Below are 19164 nucleotides of genomic sequence, written 5' to 3'. Positions count from 1 at the left end.
GGACAAATGATATTTCACGTTAAAAAACAACAAAAGAAAAATAAGCGTAATTTTTGGTCTACAAATCTTTGTTTGATGATCTTACTCGTAACCACGTCGAAATGGAAGACGCGGTCTTTGTCTACTTTGTCTAATTAGGTGTTGAACGTAATAATTTTCTTTAACAATAACTTTTTGCAGATCTGATTATTAACTACATAGCTGAAAGCATAAGTTCCCTAAAATAAATGTACATGTGTGTTGTGGTTATGTACGATTGTTTACGTTAAAGGCTATTGCCTGCTAGTACAACTTGTTTTTTCCCCCGACCTCCAAACTCAGTGAAAAATACAACTTTTCTATTGAAACATTTTGCGTGACACCTACCGGTGAAAAAATAAATTTTCCAAAACGGCACAAAATCGTTCGATTTTTCTGAAATTTAGTAACCAAAGCCTTCCATACCTAACAAATAAACCCTAGCATAAATACATTTTGAGAAAAGTGGCCTGATCGAGCAAATTGAGACACCCTGTATAATCTGTACATTTTAAGACTTAATTCGATAGAGTCGGAATTGGTACATTGAACAATTTATTTGAACAGTGGAATGACGGTCTCGTGGCGCTGATATTCCGAAAATTCGCGACTTTGAATACTCCGCAGAGAAAGTGGATAATTTTCGACGGGCCCGTCGATACTCTGTGGGCGGAAAGCATGAATACTGTTTTGGACGATAACAAAAAAGTACTTTTTATTTGAACCTCAATATTCAATAATATATTTAAGTGAACAGATAATATACGCAAGCGTATCATATTTGACCATGATTTGCGGAAGATAATCTCCGCCTACTTTTTGATTTTAATGGTTTTTTTTGTTGATTTTAATTCATTTATATTATTTTTTTATTGATTTTAATTGATTTTTATTTATGATTTTATTATTGGTTTTAATCGATTTTTGTTGATTATTGTTTTTATTAATTTTAATTAATTTTAAATTTATTGATTTTAATAGATTTATAATTATTTTATATGATTTTAGTTGATTTTTTATTAATTTTAATTAATTTTTAATTTTATTGATTATGAATTATTTTTATTCATTTTAATTAATTTTTAATTTTATTGATTTTTAAAGTTTGATGCCTGTTTTTCTTGACAAATTGAAGTGCAGCGGTAATTTAATTTAAAGTTTAAATTAATCATCAATAAATTTAATGATTTCAAATGTGCGTTTGTACATTTTCAAAAGTACATTGAATAGGTGATTTAAATCAATTTAAAAAACACTTGATTTAAATCAGACAGCCCTGCCAGATATTATCAGTTCACCTAAATACTATCTTGAGTTTATCTATTAACGTCTCACAAATGGTTCTAACTCCAGCTTTGCCTCATGAGCGGGGAAACGATATCTTTATCTTCCACTATGAGCCTCATCTTTGAAGTGACCGACCTCTCAGGAGCTTCAGTAATTAATTTCATTCTTTACAAAAGTGTATAACATATCTCTTACTAGAGAAGTATTTAATTGGAATATGTACCTTCGCACTTTTCAGTGGACACTAATTTCCCGTCAAATCGCGGATGTATAAAACCGCATAACGACTTAAAATATACCTCTTGTATAACTCCGCCTAGCATGTACCCCTGGGCCCTGTAGCAAATCATAACCGACGTTGGAAAATTCACTTCTTAGATTAAGTTGGCCAACCATTGGTTTTAGGGTCGAAATGTCCTACCGGATTGCAGTGGCGTAGTGAGGTTATTTGGCGCCCAGGGCCAAACTCCAAAATTCCACCCCCCCCCCTCCTACGCCGGCCCCAATTTCCGCCATAAAATTCCTTGTTTTTAAACGAAACCTAATCATTATCAATAACAAAATAAATATTAATTTAATTGATATATTAAAAAAATTTCAAGTTTCCAATATCCGCTTTAATACTTTAGGCGCCTCTTTGGCGCCCCTCTGACCGTCGGTGCCCGGGGCGTATGCCCCCCCCCTACCCCCCACCTCACTACGCCTCTGCCGGATTAATCAAATTCGTGTGTGAACCTACACTAAAAGTCGTTATCTTTACATTAATTACGACCATGGAAAGATAACAAACGAAGTTTATTCTCTTAAATTTAAGATCGCCGATGATTTTGGTTTGTTTTTCTAAATTTGTCCATATTTCCTAGTGATTTATCAGTGTTTAGCAAATAGGAAATCTAATACAGTGTTTTATTTATATAATTATATTATGTATATAATTATTATTTCTGTAGATTTTGGGAAATTATAGACCAAAATGTATTTTATTAAATTTTTTGAAAGGGCATTTTAATAATAATAATAAACAGCTAGGCACCACCTTAGGGCCAAATCATCTAACGACTTATAGTGCCTTAAACAGGTGGCCGGAATCTCAACAAGTGTTTATGGAAAGGGGAAACCGAAGAACTCGGGGGAAAACCCCTTAAACCAGTGGGGAGAGAACTTGCAAACTCAACGCGGAAAAAGTGGTTCCGAGTTTTGAACCCAGTGCCCCAAGTTCCTCTTGCTGCGAGGCGAAAGCGCTAACCACTCCGCCACCCCACCTGGAGAGTATAAATACATTAATTGTACTTCCGCCTGAAATCTAGGAGGGCACATAGCGTATAGTAAGAAACCGTTTACTCAAAGCTGGGCCCTTTGATAAAGTCAGTCTGGAAAAAGGTTCTGTTTAGAAATGGACGCTTCAATAAAAGATACTCGGTTTCTACTCCCCTCTCCAAATTCTTCTGGGAAGGAGCTATTTCCGGTCGGTCGGTTAAACGGTTAGACTGGCTAGCCACAAAGTCATATTTAAGCCAATTGGAGACGCGTTTTTGCCCTCATGAGAATTTTGCGTCAGATAAGAAACGCGTCGGCTCACGTGTATAAGGAACATACTAATGTTTATTTTCGATAATATATTTTAAGGTAACATATATAATGTTTTTAAAACGAAGTATAAGAAGATAATATTATTATTATTATTATCATCCTCTTATGGTATAAATAATTAAAATTATATGTAATATTTTTATAATACCGGGCAATCTGCTTCTCATGGAGGCAGAGTTAATTCATTTCGTATAAAATTATCTTTTGGAAAAAGATGAAAACTCATTCCTTTAGAACTAAACATATTACTTTTGCGGTACGGTATGCAACAAGTGTTTCCTTTTAACCAGGTAACTTTTTTGGCATGTTAAGGCTTAGCATAAAACCGATGTTACGTTCGAGAAAGTTTCCAGCTTTCTAATATTTCACCAAGCACTATATAAATATTAACTTATGAGTCCTGGCTGTCGGAAATATTACTTCTTGGCAATTTCTGGGAAGATGTTTTATTTAAGCGCCTATTACCCTTAAACAATAAATATATTTATATCGTACTTATGGCGGATTAACCCTTTCGGCGACTTTAGGCACAGAAAAATTAGGCGCCCCTTGGCATTGGTTAGCTAAGGAGGGGCGTATCGGTTTTTAATAATTAAATAAATAAACAAACCTTTTCGGCGTTATTTTGAGTAGGGGCAAGCCAAGTACATGGACCATGGGGCTTTATAAAAGTTTTGGCGCCCCTAGAAATATGGCGCCATAGGCACGTGCCTACTTTGCCTAATGGTTAATACGCCCCTGTATATACTTCTGTTATTTATAAATCGTAGCACTTCAACTTAATAGGTGATAGCATAAATTGTTTTGGTCTTAGCTAAATTGTTAAAATGTTCCCGGAAATTGAAATAGAACTGCCAACTAGGAGCAACAAACACAAGGAGAACGCAGCTAGCCTTTAAACACGCTAACGAACGGTTGTGTACGAATTTCATTGGACGAGCGTCACGAGCCTTTAGGATGAACGTTTTACGGAAAGGGGGGAAGACAATTTCCGAATTTTCCCCTTCCGACGGCAGCAGGCGCTAAAGCGTCTAGCCAATGAAAAATGTACACAATAAAATCCACGACATTTGACGGGTTGCGGTCTCCTTGTGTGGGGTGTTGTGTTTGTTGCTCCTAGCTGCCAACTTCTATAACGCGCTTCCGCGATCGGGATTGGCCGTGGTCAAAACATAGGGGCTGCTTCACTAAGCTTAGGTTAAAAACGTGTTACAATTTTCTAGTTAGAGACTTAACATCACTATCACCAAAAGTGTGACAATCCCTGTACTTTCGTATACTAAAGGTTTAATGAATGCTCGACTCGAGATCGACCACATAAAAGACTATTTATTGTCGCCTTCCTGTATCTTTTTTTAATCTATGGTATTATATCGTAGGTAGATGGCGATAGCATCTCCACAGAACGACGAATAATCAAAACATACACAAACTTTGACCAGTGCTACTTAGTTCCTTTGTTCCTCACTACGAGGCGTCATTTGTGGGTTTTAAGTTAACTTCCTTCCCTCCCCAAGGCATACTTTCCCTTCTCCTCTCCCAACTTGTATTTCGCTCGTAGCATTCATTAAGAAATTGGTCCGATTGACACACTTTTGGCAATTATGTCACTTTTGCTATCACAATAATAATACTGACGTCCAAGTCGTCGTTAAATTAAGTTTAACAAGTTAATCTTTTTTCTATTAAAAAGTATAAATATTTAAAAGCATAACTTACCACAAAATCTTAAGTATGACTTGATTTAAAAGTTACACTTTTAATGATTTATTTAATTAAGCTGGAAGTCGCAGTTAACTCTAAACTTTTAAATTTTATAACCACGTGACTATTTTTAAAGGTTTCTACCGTTTGATATCGCTCAAATGTTCCCCGGAAGAAATTTTGCCCAGTATACCTTGCAATTTATGCTATCTTGATTGTTTTCAGCCGGCTACAGTGAGTCGATGCGGGATGGTGTACGTGGAACCGGAAATGTTGAGTTGGCGACCTCTAGTGACGTCATGGCTGGTGACTATACCCGAAAAATGGCGACTCACGGAACTCTTGACCAACTTATCCGAATGGCTCATACCAGTTACTTTGGATTTTCAACGTAAAAATTGCAAAGTAATGAAAACCTAAACCTTTTTAACTTGACTTAATTAGTCCTTGACTAGTTCTAACGAAGTGAACCGTTGGACCATTCGGTTTTCATTCAATATAATGTTAGGGATACATTTTTATATAAATATATAAAAGATACAATACAAACCACTACTATACATTCGGTCAAATGGGAATTCGGTCGTATGGGAAAACTCATACAAGTGAATTCCCATTCGGCCGAATCCTACGATTTTGACGGATTTTAATCTAACCTAACCTAACCTTACCTAATCTCAACCAGAACTATACCCTATACTATGTATTTAGTGTTGGTTTGACTTATAAAACGTGCAATGTATTCTAAGTATTGGCGCCTGACGGCGCCGTGCACTCACTTCGCTCGAGCGCTGGGGGCGCGCGGCGCCACCCCAACCCCATTCTTGCTATCACGATGGGCCGTCTGTAACGCAACCTAGAGGACACAGTACGTAGAAAAACGCACCTAGTATTGTCCAATCCGATATTAATTCAACATAACCAACGCCAACCTACCAAATCAGATATTACTTGATTCGGTTGAATGGGACCCCGCCAACTTTCGTGCAATTTTTATAAATATATTGGCTATATATTGATGCGGTCGAATGGGAATTCGGTTATATGGGATATAACCAGTTCTAACACTAGATTAGAAATGTTGTTATTAAATCTGCGTTACACGATAACTGGTGTAAATTTTATCTAAATGCCTTTAAAATATAAACATAGTGTAACTAAGTAGTTGACGCGCCAGATACTATTAGGTTTTGGTGGTAATTGGTGAATTTATTGGGGTAGTTTTGGCTTTTTTATAGGCTTTGGGCAGTAGAAAAGCAAATAAAATGTATACGTATTGAACTGTTAGTCCAAATGCGCCCCCCCCCCCCCGCCTCGAAAACCAAAACCCAATGCCAATACCACCAAAAGAGCCTAAAATTCCCAAATTGCAAAACAAACGAAAATATTGCCCGGAATTGAAAAAATTCCTAAAATTGCCAAACAAACTACTCGAAATTGTAAAAAAAATGCACAAAATTGTATCAAGTGTCTCAACTGCGCAAAATTATAATATTGTCAAAAAAACGGTCAAAACCCACAATATTTCAAAACGGTGTAATCCGTCACAAACTGCCAATTAACCACCCAAAATAAGCTCAACTTTGAGCTTGTATCGGAAATTCAATCCTTAAGTATTGTTTTGTGTTAGGAATGGATTCATATTGGAGACCAAAGCCTAGTTCGTTGTCTGGTGGACATCGTGACTATGGTGATGGAAAAGGGCAGTTCAAGGTCATCGGACAACAGCGACATGCGGTTCATTCGTACCTGGGTCATGGGAGCCTTCGCGTTCGCCATCACGTGGTCCATCGGCGGTGTCCTCGATGGCAAAAGCCGAGAGAAATTCAGCTACTTCTTGAAAGAACTCCTGATTGGTTGCTGTAAAGAATGTCCCGTTCCAGACTCGATTGTCAAATTTGACTGTCCGTTCCCGATCGAAGGATTGATCTACGACTACAATTTTGAAGTAAATAGGGTCAACATAAGTTTATAAATGCTTCCTTGTGTAGTTAGTCGAAATATAAAAAATATATGGTGAATGGTTATGCGAGTTAAGACCGAGAAAATCAGACACTGAATTTTAGATTTCAGATTACAATTTTCGTGTTGATTTCTGATTTCAAGATTTTGGAACTGATTTTCGCCCAAGTTCATTACAAAAATTCAAGATTTCTAAAATAATTTTTCGCTAGAGTGTATGGGATTTGTACGAATGTCGGACCCCTCAGTTAAAAAAATTGCCGCTAGGTTCGGGATCGAGCTAGTGGTCCTCTCATCAGACGACGCTTCTTTTCTATTCTGTAGTAATTTGTTGTCTGCTTAGAGGACTGCCAGCTCGGAAAATTGGTTTTCTTACATAGCCATTCAACGTCTCACAATTAAAAAACAATAATTATAACTATACCCCTCGGCACGATTCCCAGCTCACTATGACGACAAAGCAAAGAGCACGTATTAGGCCTAAGTTTGAAATCCTACAAAAATGAGTGATCGTTATGAAAATGGATCTCGGTAAAAATGTAAAATACAGATCATAGGCAACTGATACCAGACCTACCATTAGGGGCAGTCTGGGGGCCATTACTCTAAAAAAATGCTGGGACCCTCGGAATAAATCATTCAAATAGGGGTCGAGGGTCATCAGGACCCCCAATTTAAATGAAACACGTTTTAGAAAATTTCACAATATATCGTAAAATATTTACTATCCTGTAATTTCTGTATATATTTATTGAATATTCACTTCCCCACGAGTCAGTGAATCTCATGAAAAATATACATGAGGGGGTTGGGGGTCCCAAGGACCCGCAAGTCTGACTGACACACTGATATAAAACATAATTATAAATTTATTTTTTCCACCAATGATGTCGCTATATACCGCGGTATGTGAATAATGTTTTCTTCGATTCAGTGTCGCGGTAGAAGTCAGTGGGTATCCTGGACTGAAAGTCTACATCCTCTCGACGACGATTCGGTTGATATCCGGGAAGTGATAGTACCAACTGTTGACACTGTCAGATACTCAATTTTGATGGATTTATTTATACAAAACTCAAGGTAAGAAGATTCAGTTAATTTTGTTTTTCCGTAAACGTCGTATAAAACGTTTGAGCTCTTAAATAGGCCTTTGCTTCTGGTTGGACCTACCGGCACTGGCAAAAGTGTCTACACCAAGGATACACTACTTAGAGGACTGCCCAAATCCACATACTTGCCTATTGTTTTGAACTTCTGCGCCCATACTACCGCTCCGCAGATACAGGAGATTGTCATGTCCAAACTCGAGAAACGCAGGAAAGGTGTCTACGGACCGCCCATTGGTCAAAAGTGCATCATTTTCGTTGATGATCTCAACATGCCCCAAGCCGAAACTTACGGTGCCCACCCCCCTTTGGAGTTACTGAGACAGTTACTGGATCATGGCTACTGGTAAGATACGTAGACGAAGAAGGCACCTAGTTTTTCAATTTTAAATACTAGTGATGTATTGCATGACATAAGCCAATCTCACCCTACATTTGTAAAAATATACTATAGTGATTCAACCTTCACTTCAAACAAATCTTTGGTAATTTCAGTACCACCATCTCTAAATTCGTTTGCTAAAGCGCTAAATAGCAGACGAAAGTTTCTCGAATTTGCCGTTTCAGTTTACATAAAACCACTAATAAGGAGAGTACCCGTGGTGTTTATTGCCGATTTGGTTCAAAGTCGCGAGTAATGTAGACCTATATGATATATGAAATTTCCCAAAAAGATACGTTGCACTACCCACTCGATTTGCAATGGCAACCGAAAATGTTTTTGATCGTTTAAAACCAAAAAAAATCATGAAATATATAATTTGGTAAATTTCATCAAATTGGGGTAAATTGGAACATTTTTGGTGTAAAATTGAACCAATTTTCGAGCAAAATAAGGAAATGGAGATTTTCTTATTTTAAGGTATCAAAAACATTTATGGTTGCCATGACAAATCGAATGGGTAGTGTAACGTCTCCTTTTGGGAAATTTATTCTCTCATTACGCCTGCTTTTGAACCAAATCGGCAATAAACACCTCGGGTACTCCCCTTGTAAGTGGTCATAAATAAAACAACGTCCGCATAGCAGACGAAAATATCGCAGTTTATGAGATTCTCGCGTTGGCCGCTACGTGGTTTTGTGTAAACTGAATATGCAAAAAATTATAGATGGCCCCAATTTAGTAACCGCAACCAGGTGGGATCGGCTTATGGTATGGTTTCTGTTCAATAAATTTAAACATAAAAATTTTAGGTTCGATCGAAAGGACTTGTCCAAAATTCACTTGAAAGACGTCCAATTAATTTCCGTAATGGGTCCACCAGGCGGCGCCCGCAGTCAGTTTACGCCGCGTTTGCTACGTCACTTTTCAGTCATATCCGTCAACCCTTTTAGCGAGGAAACATTAACCAGAATCTTCACTACGCTGATGAACATACATCTTCGAGTACGTTTTTGTCAAAAACATTTTACAGGGGCTATAAACCTCATTGAGACATAATAAAATCATGGACGCTGTATCTCTAACCGGACGGGAAAAGCTGTAGCTTCCACCATACAAAATCACCTGCCGCCGCCACCGTCTCTCTGTAAAGGGGGGTAGGTTCAAGAATTTTGAAAGTTTCGGGCTGTCAAGGACATATAATTCGTCACGTGGTCGACAAAACGTTCCGTTTGAAATGGGGGTTTACATTCTTTCGAATGACCTTGACGGCCCTGCGAATCGAGTACGGCCGACTATTTCAGCTAATACGAAGTAGGACGCAAATGGACAGTGAGGGGGTACCTCTTTTAAGCTGCTTGTCGTGTCCATGATCAAATGTTTTCAAAATAAGTAGTCGATCTCGACACAAGCCCCAAAGCTATGTTTGGTCGTTCTCAGTGGCGTCGATCGGTTCTTGTCGGCGGTCAAAACTGGCATTCAAACCGACCTAAACTGGGTTTTAAGCAGTAGTGTGACCGTCGCTTTAGAGTAGACTAGAACAGGCAATATTATCAGAAAAGTTAAAAAAAATCCATTTCTTCCCGTGCCAAGAACACTTTTCCCACACTTTCCCCCGCGAAAGGCCGTTTTCCCTCTTAAATTGTATTATTCCCTTTTAGCGTTTTGGAACGGTTGAAAAATCCAGGAAAAGAGAACAATTCCCCGCATGTGGAAGCACTGATTAGCTTGTCTGTAGCTGCAATAACTCACCAAAACTGCAATTATTCTTTTGTGTCTTAGGCGCAAACCTTCCCAGTGGACATGTTCTCCGCGGTTGGGACGATCGTCAGAGCCACGCTGGACATTTACCAAAGTACCCTGAGTCACTTACTGCCAACCCCGTCCAAATCGCATTATATTTTCAACCTGAGGGATTTCGCCCGGGTTATTCACGGTTGTTGTCTGATTAAGAGGGAATCAGTGCCCAACAGAAGGGTTTTTGTCAGACTGTGGGTTCATGAAGTATTGAGAGTGTTTTATGATCGTCTCGAAGACTCCGTGGACCGGACTTGGATTTTTACGTGAGTTTTCTTAACGCTTCATAATAGTTTAACCCTAGTTTAGATTTAAGTTTTCCACATGTTTTTGTTCAACTAAGCATTTTCAAACCAATATTAATTGTGGGCTTTTATAGAAGGGTACCTTTTTATGTCGAACTTGTTTCAAATATGTTTCGGATTTTAGCTTTACAACAAGTTGGTAAGCCAAAATATACCTCTCCTCGGAAGAGTTTCTAATTTTCAGTGATGCGTAACATGTATCCGTGGTTCTGTGGTAGAACGCTCACCTGTAGTGCAGAAGGGCTCAGGTTCGAATCCCGCCTGGTTCTAACGCAATTTGTAAAATATTTATACTACACCCAATGGCAAAAAGAGGGTTCTTTTGGAAAAACCTTTTCCCTAATTCTAAGAAACTGCGTATTACACTTTGCCCCGAAAATGCGTACGCGTTCTCAGCCCAGACACACACACACACACACACCCACCCACCCACCCACCGACAGACACGGTAAAGTCGTTTTTCAATGCGCACCAGAGCCCTCTCTTGGCCAAAATCCTAAGCTCCTCTTCCTGTAAAAGTTGAAAAGGGAAAACCAGATGGCGCCAGCGGGCCGACACTTTAATTATGACGAATTTTTACTGAGATGTTCTTTTGTTTATAGTTTTTACTTAAAAAACTCTCATAAAATAGTGTTATAAGTAGTTTTCGTAAAAGCAAAGTATTTATTGCCTTCCCGTCAAAACATTTAAATTGGTACCATCTTTGTATAAATTGAAGCATTTATAGAATACCTGTATGCAATTTGTGAATCGCTTTATTACAGCATGATCAAAAATTGCGTGAAGACTCATTTCAAAGAATCGTTCGAGTTAGTTTTCGCCCAACAAGCCGAATTCGGCAAAGTAACCGAGGAATCGATGCAAAATTTGATGTTCGGAACTTTCATGAACCCGGATGCGTCTCTCGAGGATCGAGTTTACGAAGAAGTGATCGATCTCAAATTGCACGACTCCATTGTTCGAAATGCCCTCAATGACTACAACAGCATTCATAAAACACCGATGAATTTAGTCATTTTCAGGTATTTCATTAAAATCCACTAACTAGAAAGATTAATCCAAAATCTTTTTATGGACGGGTCAGCACACTCGTTTTTTTTTCTGCCGTCAAAGTTCTACCTTTGTTACTGTGCTCCATCTACATTGATATCCCAAACTCCTTATAAGGAATTATATAAGCTTCGTGCGTAGTTATTATTTTGGTCACAAGTATCGCCACCTACCCAGCCAGTTTTAAATTGAATATATGAAAGCTGTCTTCTCGTTCAAAATTATCTCTGTACAACAGCTGAAAGTTTCAACCGAAAATCATAGAAATTCCGCTATTTCTTCACATATTCAGTTGACGGATATTAAGGCAGATGGCGCTATATTTCCGAAGCTAGAAGCCTATTAAGCCAATTAGTATATGGTAGCGTTCTTAACTATTTCCAAAAATACCCTAACATTTAATCAGAAATTAACGAATAAAATAAAATGTTAAGATTCAATAGATGGCACATTGTGGTGTACTATAAATATCATATTAATTCCACTAGTGGTCGTTTGATGGCGCTATGTTGTAGAAGGATCTTTTTCCCTTGGTTTACTCCCTTTCCCTCGCCACAGGAATCCATACCTCTACTTGGAATGCTTATCCTGCCGTATCGCGTATGGTAAGATCACTCTGACGGCATTGGCCCATCCTAAGAGAGAAAAATCCCCTTTGCGCGAGCTCCCCTCTCTCGTAGCTGTTTGTTAAGTTAACATAGTGACGTCAAAAAAACCGTCAGCCACCTTGAGACGAAAATCTGCCGCGATAAGCATTCTAAGTAGAGGTATGGATTCCTGCTCGCCAGGATAAGACTTCTTCGCTAATGCGACGGACGGGTTTCAATTCGTTTGAGCATGAATATATCTAGCTATGAATATACAATAGCAATAGCCTCTCTAACCTCCCGCTAAAATTTGGGTTGGGCTTATCTAGTCACGTGATCAATCACATCTGCTCCGACCGAGTGAGGAGCATGCCGTCATTTCCTTCAGTCTCCTGATTGGCTGAAAACGCGTCACTGGTCTCGAAAGTTGCCACCCAAATCAAATCAACATGATAGAAAGGCTATATCGTAGGGTTGGATATTCATAGCTAGATATATTCATGGTTTGAGAGAATGCCCTGAACTGTCCGTCAAAAGATCTTTCTAAAACCATGTCTTCTAGGTACGTTTTGGAACACGTTTCACGAATCTGTCGAATTTTGGCGACGCCTGGCGGCCACGCGTTGCTAGTTGGCGTTGGCGGTAGCGGTAGGCAGTCCTGCGCGAGGTTGGCCGCTTTTATCGCCGGCTACACTGTCTTCCAACCAGAGGCGACCAAAAGTTACACCTTTTTGGATTGGAGAGAAGACTTGAAGAAGGTTTTGAAATCCGCCGGCGCTTTCGGGAAGCACGTGGTGCTGCTCATTACCGAATCTCAGATCCGAGAGGAGCGCTTCTTGGAGGATTTGGACAGTTTGTTGAATTCGGGAGAGATTGCTAATTTGTATGCAGTTGACGAACGGCAAGAAATTATCGAGGTATAAATTTTAAAGCTTCCATTTAAATACTGTGCGAGTTAATAGGCGCTTCAATAAAACATCTCCAAGAAGCGTCTAAGGGGGGCTTATTTTTCATCGTCTATTGTTTTTTAGGCTGTTCAGAGATGCATGACCCAACAAACGGAATTGTCATTGTTGGAGATCTTTGCCCTGTTTGTTCGCAAATGCAAAAGCAACCTTCACATCATTTTCGCCTTCAGTCCCATTGGTACCACATTCTTCCGAAGACTCCGCCAATATCCGTCTTTGGTCAACTGTTGCACCATCGACTGGTTCTTGCCATGGCCACCCGATGCCCTGGAGAAGGTGGCCACGTACTACATGGAGGAGGTGGCCATCCCTTACCAGATCAAACCAGCCGTGGTTAACTTATGCCGGCATTTCCATACATCAGTCTACCAACTCAGCGAACGGTTCTTGGCCGAGCAAAACAGAGCGACGTACGTTACCGCGTCTTCTTATTTGGAATTGTTAGGTTGTTACCGCGACCTGTTGGCCAGTCAACAAACTAAGCTCCAGGAAGCGAGGAAACGCTACCAGGGTGGTCTGGAGAAGTTGGCTAACGCCGCTAAACAAGTCGAACGCATGCAACAAGAACTCGAAGAATTGCAACCCAGACTGGTAGTTGCGGCGACTGAGGCTGAAGAAATGATCGTAACGATCGAGAAGGAATCCAAAGAAGCCGAAATCAAGCGCCAAAAGGTCCGAGAGGACGAGGTACTTGCCAACAAACAGGCTGATGAGGCGCAAGAATTAAAAAACGAATGCGAAACTGACTTGGCCGCTGCGTTGCCGGCGTTGGAAGCTGCGGTCGCGGCCTTGGACACTTTAAAACCGTCAGATATCACCTTGGTATGTCATGTTTATGATACGAGACACTAAGTGCAATTAACATTAATTACACAGTTTTAATTAAACTCGTTTAGAAAACCTCTACAGGCGACAGCAGTTAAAAAAATATTCAATTATATTTATATTGACAGGTAAAGTCTATGAAGAATCCACCGAAAGCCATTAAAATCGTAATGGCAGCCGTTTGTGTCATGAAAGGCGTCAAAGCGGATAGAATTACAGATCCCAACGGAAAGAAAGTTTGGGATTTTTGGGCGCCATCTAAGAAATTGCTCGGGGATTTGTCATTTTTGTCGCAGTTGAAGGAGTACGATAAAGACAATGTCCCCGTGAGTGTCACTTTAAATTGTTTGCTCCCGAAATACGCAACCGTATTTATTGTGTCACCATCTACAACAGTTGCTTGAAAGCATATACTATTTATGTTTTATAGCAACGGGAGAAAAGGAAATTACGTTTTAAGTATTTATCATTTCTGATAGTAGATGGCGCTTCAATCATTGTGGAGCGACCTGTTGTTGTTTAATCTAGAGTCCCAAATCTCTATTAATGCAATTCTTCTTTTTAGGGCAACATTATGGCTACCATTAGAAAAAGCTATCTGACATTGCCAGAATTCAAACCCAAAATTGTGGCCAAGGCGTCCACTGCCGCGGAAGGACTGTGCAAATGGGTCTTAGCCATTGAATTTTACGATAAAGTTGCCAAGGTAAATTAGACCCTGTGGGTCTTCCAAAATAGTTACTAGATGCATATTTTTACGTAGGAAGTAGCTCCTAAAAGAGAAAAACTGGCATCGGCCGAATCTCAACTGGAAGAAACCATGTCCGCTTTGGCGACGAAACAAGAAGAATTGCGTTTAGTTGAAGAACACGTCCGGTCTTTGAAGCAGAAGTTTCAAGAAATGTCCGAGCGCAAGCGAGAACTAGAAGTGCAGGTCGAGGTTTGTTCCCGTAAACTCGAGAGGGCTTGCAAGTTGTTAGGAGGCCTGGCTGGCGAAAGAACTCGCTGGTCACTCGAAGCGGACCGCCTCACCGCTTTGTACACTAATCTACCCGGTGATGTACTACTGGCTTCTGGGATGATCGCCTATTTGGGACCTTATAATGTGGTCTACCGACGGTGAGTTTTGTCGCCAACTACCATTAGCCTTAAGCTTCGTAAGATAAACCAATCCGACTTGGATATCCATATTAAGGAACTGCCTGACAGACTGGCACCATCGATGCGTGCAGAACCAAATACCCACGTCCATAGATTTTCAAATACGTCACATTTTGGGCGAACCGGAAGAGATCCAACATTGGTTCCAACAAGGCCTTCCGAGTGATTTCTTCTCGGTCGATAACGCCATCATAGTTCATAAAAGCCGTAGATGGTAAACTAAAACCTTAAAGTACCGTTTAACGCGTTACCAGTAAATTTACTTTCTAGGCCTTTGCTGATCGACCCCGAAAACCAAGCCAACAAATGGATAAAGAAATCAGCGGGCAGTGAACTACGAGTGGTCAAGCTAACGGACCAAGATTTCATTGTCAATTTGAAAATGTGCCTTCAACTGGGCATTCCATTGCTAATTGAAGGCTTGGGCGAAGAGTTGGACCCCAGACTAGATCCGGTTTTGTCCAAACATACTTTTAAACAAGCCGGGTTGGATATGCTCCAATTAGGGGACTTCGCCATAGAGTATAGTCAGTCTTTTAGATTATACATGACCACCAAGTTACGGAACCCACACTATTTACCGGAAACGGCCACCAAAGTGTCCCTATTAAACTTCACCATCACACCGGATGGGTTGGATGACCAGCTCCTTGGCATCGTTGTCAGTGAAGAAAGACCGGATTTGGAGGAGGCTAGGAGTAGTTTGATTGAACGTATTGCCGATCATAAGCGTTCTTTGAAGGGGATTGAAGATAAGATACTACTGACGTTGGCGTCGACTCAAGGCAATCTGCTGGAAGACGAGACGGCGATACAAATCTTAGATCATTCCAAAGCCTTGGCGACTGATGTAGCCGAGAAACAAGAAGTTGCCGAACAGACTGAGATTAAAATACAAGTAAAGTTAATTTCCTTTGTAATGGCATGGAATTTACAAGATATTTTTATGCACAGGTCAGCGCATTTCCAAATATCTAGCTAGCTGCTATGTAAGTGCAGCCCATAACGCATTCGTTACAAACACAGTCCTAGTGGGGAATATGTATTACATATTAAGGGGAAACAGCCTTCTGCGGCTCTGCCTCACGCGCTACCTAAAGACTTGTCTTAGTGAATGTAAAATTAGGCTTTGCGCGAAAATTGTAATAGACTGAATAAAGGCTATAAACAACAACGCGCCATCTACCTAGTTTCTATTTAAATTTTATGCTATTTTGGTACCAGTATAGATGGCGCAAAACAATAGAAGTATATATTTTTCCCGGTCCAAAACTGAGTAACGAGTTGCACAAAAAAAAAAGCCAGAAGTGTGCTGACTTGTTCATAAAAAATTTTGAAGGTTATATTTACTATTTCCTTTAAGGCATCACGTCAAAAATACAATCCAGTCGCGGTTCATTCTTCCAAACTATTTTTTTGCCTAACAAATCTTCCCAATGTGGACCCGATGTACCAATATTCTTTGAGTTGGTTCATTGGACTCTACGTCAACTGCATCAGGAACAGTCCTAAGACGGAGGACTTGCAGAAAAGACTGGATCTACTGATAGACCATTTCACTTACAGCCTCTTCTCCAGCGTTTCGCGTTCGCTATTAGAAAAACACAAACTGCTCTTTTCTTTCTTACTATGTTGCAACTTGGAGCTGTAAGTTTCCTCTTAGGCTAGGCGCCCACCAACTCTTCGTATCGTATCCGTCCTGCCTTCTACAAGCCATTGCCTCTGTAAGAAGATAAGGCTTGTGGAAGGCAGGACGTAGACGTTACGGAGAGCAGTGGGCGCCTGGCTTAACATGTTGTCGCCGTGATTGTCCGTTTCAACTGACACAAAACCTGTTTTAGCGGTAACGAAGTAAATGAAGAGGAGTTCAAATTTCTTCTCAAGGGTGGTATTGGGGTTAAATGCGATTCGGTGCCCAACCCTACGAACTGGCTATCGAAAAACAACTGGGAACAGTTGTGTTGTCTAAATCAAATGTCGTCCTACGAAGGAATCTGTGATAGCTTTACCACCGACGCTGATAAATGGGTGTCCGATATTCCTCAACCGTGGTCGGATACACTCAACGATTTTCAGAAACTGTTGATATGTCGTTGTATAAGGCTTAATCAAGTACGTTGCTTGGTTACTTACTAACAAGTAAGTTGTATATTTGAAAGTGTTCACTTTTAGATCAGCTACTTAGTCCGGCAATATGTGGCTAATAAAATGGGAAGACGCTACATTGAACATCCCATATTCGACATTAAGAACAGTTTCGACGATTCATCGTGCCGTAATCCTTTGATTTTTATCCTATCACCTGGTAGTGACCCGATATCGGCCATTCAACAGTTTTCCCAAGTCCAGAATGTCCAATTGCGTAGCGTGTCCTTAGGACAGGGTCAGGTAAGTTAAAAAACATATCAGACGTAAATGTTCCAGTGACCTAAACGACTCTTTCAGGGTCCAAATGCGGAACGAAACATCAAAGAAGCGCAAAAGGATGGTAGTTGGGTGGTCTTGCAAAACTGTCACTTGGCCCTATCTTGGATGCCCAGCTTGGAGAAACTCTGCGAAAACGTACCGGAAGACGTCAATCCAAACTTCCGCCTATGGTTAACCAGCTACCCATCTGATCAATTCCCGATTCCGATACTCCAAGATGGCGTCAAAATAACCAATGAAAGCCCGCCGAGTCTTCGAGACAACCTGTACCGTTCCTTCTCCAAATTCTTCGACGCAAACATGCCAGAAACGGTGGCTAAATTGACCTTCAGCTTTTGCCTCTTTCACGCCGTGGTCCAGGAACGTTGTCAGTACGGACCCATCGGTTGGAACGTGCCTTACAACTTCAATGAGTCCGACTTGCAAATTACATTAATGCAATTGAAAACCTTTTTAAGTAGTAGCGAGGTAGTGCCCTTTCAAGCATTGACGTATTTGATTGGCGAGTGCAATTACGGTGGACGTGTTACGGATGACTGGGATCGACTGTGTTTGCAAACCATTTTGAAGGATTTTTGTAATTCGGAGCTGCTCAGTGTTGATTGTTATAAGTTTTTGGAAAATGCGTTTTACCATGTACCGAAAGGGAATTATCTGGATTACATTAAAGTAAGTAAATTAATTAATTTATACCAACCGTTACACATTTGACACAGGCTGCGGTTCTGCGTTCAGTAAAACTTTTGTAAAACTAGCGCTGAATCATCGATGGTTTCCCAATTTTCAGCGCTTACAATCAGAAGTTGTTGAACGGCGTTGAAGGCACGCGATTTTTACCAAGAAACCGATGATTTTCCAAAACATCGGGGTTTCGAGACGATAACTATAATTGCTCAGCGCTGACAATCGTGACGTCACAACATAAGTCGTTCAACAACTTTCATCGCCTCAGCGCTTGGAGCGTTGGATTCCAGGACTATATAGTTACTGAACGCAGCCTAAATACACAAAGTCTTATCAGATAGTGCTAGCAGTCGTACTTTTTTTTTAAAATACCTAAAAACCGCGAAAATATATTTTTTTGTGTTTATTTTGTTATTTATTTCCTTTTACAGAAAACATTGCTTAAAATAGTGTTAGGGGTTGGATTTCCCAATAAATCAGTATTTATTACCATGAAACAATACGGTTTAATTGGCGTTATCTAGTATAAAAAATCAGTAAGAATTGGACCTCCAATGGCTTTGTTTTAAATGTTATTTTCACTTTGAGCAATTTATGAAACAGTCTCAATAAGCAACGTATGACTTTGATAACAAAAACACAGTCCATATGATTTAAATTTATTATCCAATCCAGAAACTTCCCGAGAGCTCGGGACCTGGTATTTTAGGCATGCACGACAATGTCGAAGTTCAAAGAGAACTAATGTGTAGTCAACAACTACTGGATAACTTATTACTAACTCAAATTACAACGGCTGGAAACACTAGCCTGCAGAAGGAAGAGCCACTGTTAAAAACCATCATTCACGATCTTTTTTCCAAAGTAAACGCAATCGCACAAGCTATAGCTATAATATCGAAACACCTAATTTCTATATTTAAGCTATCTTCTGAGCTTCCAGACGCGGACAAAGACATTAAATTCGGGTTGATACTCCAACAAGAAACCGAACGTTTCAATGGCTTGCTGAAAACAATCCAATCCAGCTTGACCCATCTCGAACGGGCGCTAGAAGGAAAAGAAATGATGACGTCTGACATGGAACGTCTGGGGTCCAGCTTGATCATGGGACGTATACCTCAAATGTGGTTGAAACACTCGTACTTGACTCGCAAACCCTTGGCAAGTTACATTACAGATCTTGGTCAGCGCATTTTATTTTTCCGAACGTGGACTGAGACTTTGAAAACGCCATGTCCTTTCTGGCTTCCGGGATTCTTCTTCCCGCAAGCGTTCTTGACTAGCGGTCTTCAGTACCATACCCGTCAT

At 40.1% G+C, this 19164-nt stretch overlaps 2 protein-coding genes across 2 annotated transcripts in view; both read left to right on the top strand.

Moving 5' to 3' along the window:
* The window catches only part of LOC149962160 (dynein axonemal heavy chain 12-like), a 59985-nt gene extending 53411 nt beyond the window's left edge, over window positions 1-6574 (top strand). Inside the window, exons 17-18 of the mRNA XM_090164404.1 lie at window positions 4825-5004; window positions 6230-6574. Coding sequence (XP_090020530.1) covers window positions 4825-5004; window positions 6230-6574 — 525 coding nt within the window. The remainder of the gene's footprint in view (window positions 1-4824; window positions 5005-6229) is intronic.
* Window positions 6575-7477: 903 nt separating this feature from the next.
* LOC149962159 (dynein axonemal heavy chain 7-like) lies at window positions 7478-19135 on the top strand. The gene is made up of 19 exons (XM_090164403.1): window positions 7478-7641; window positions 7708-8013; window positions 8862-9054; window positions 9832-10112; window positions 10916-11173; window positions 12351-12705; window positions 12820-13578; window positions 13710-13907; window positions 14147-14287; window positions 14345-14700; window positions 14777-14956; window positions 15013-15640; window positions 16106-16389; window positions 16584-16854; window positions 16915-17130; window positions 17188-17838; window positions 18529-18717; window positions 18778-19017; window positions 19127-19135. The coding sequence occupies exons 1-19, from the start codon at window positions 7478-7480 to the stop codon at window positions 19133-19135; spliced, it is 5679 nt and encodes a 1892-aa protein (XP_090020529.1).
* The last annotated feature ends 29 nt before the right edge of the window (window positions 19136-19164 follow it).

Source organism: Leiobunum rupestre, chromosome 1 (genome assembly GCF_980474605.1).
Source record: "Leiobunum rupestre chromosome 1, qqLeiRupe1.1.hap1, whole genome shotgun sequence".
NCBI lineage: Eukaryota > Metazoa > Arthropoda > Arachnida > Opiliones > Sclerosomatidae > Leiobunum > Leiobunum rupestre.
Note: the sequence above shows the minus strand (reverse complement) of the source record. Positions and strands in the feature narration are given on the sequence as shown.

Bases quoted from the DNA above. Each gene is read 5' to 3' on its own strand.
- LOC149962159 (XM_090164403.1), top strand. From the start codon at position 7,478: ATGTTTTCTTCGATTCAGTGTCGCGGTAGAAGTCAGTGGGTATCCTGG. The intron at 11,174-12,350 runs GTATTTCATTAA...CATGTCTTCTAG, and splicing joins ATGAATTTAGTCATTTTCAG to GTACGTTTTGGAACACGTTT. The intron at 14,701-14,776 runs GTGAGTTTTGTC...ATCCATATTAAG, and splicing joins TATAATGTGGTCTACCGACG to GAACTGCCTGACAGACTGGC.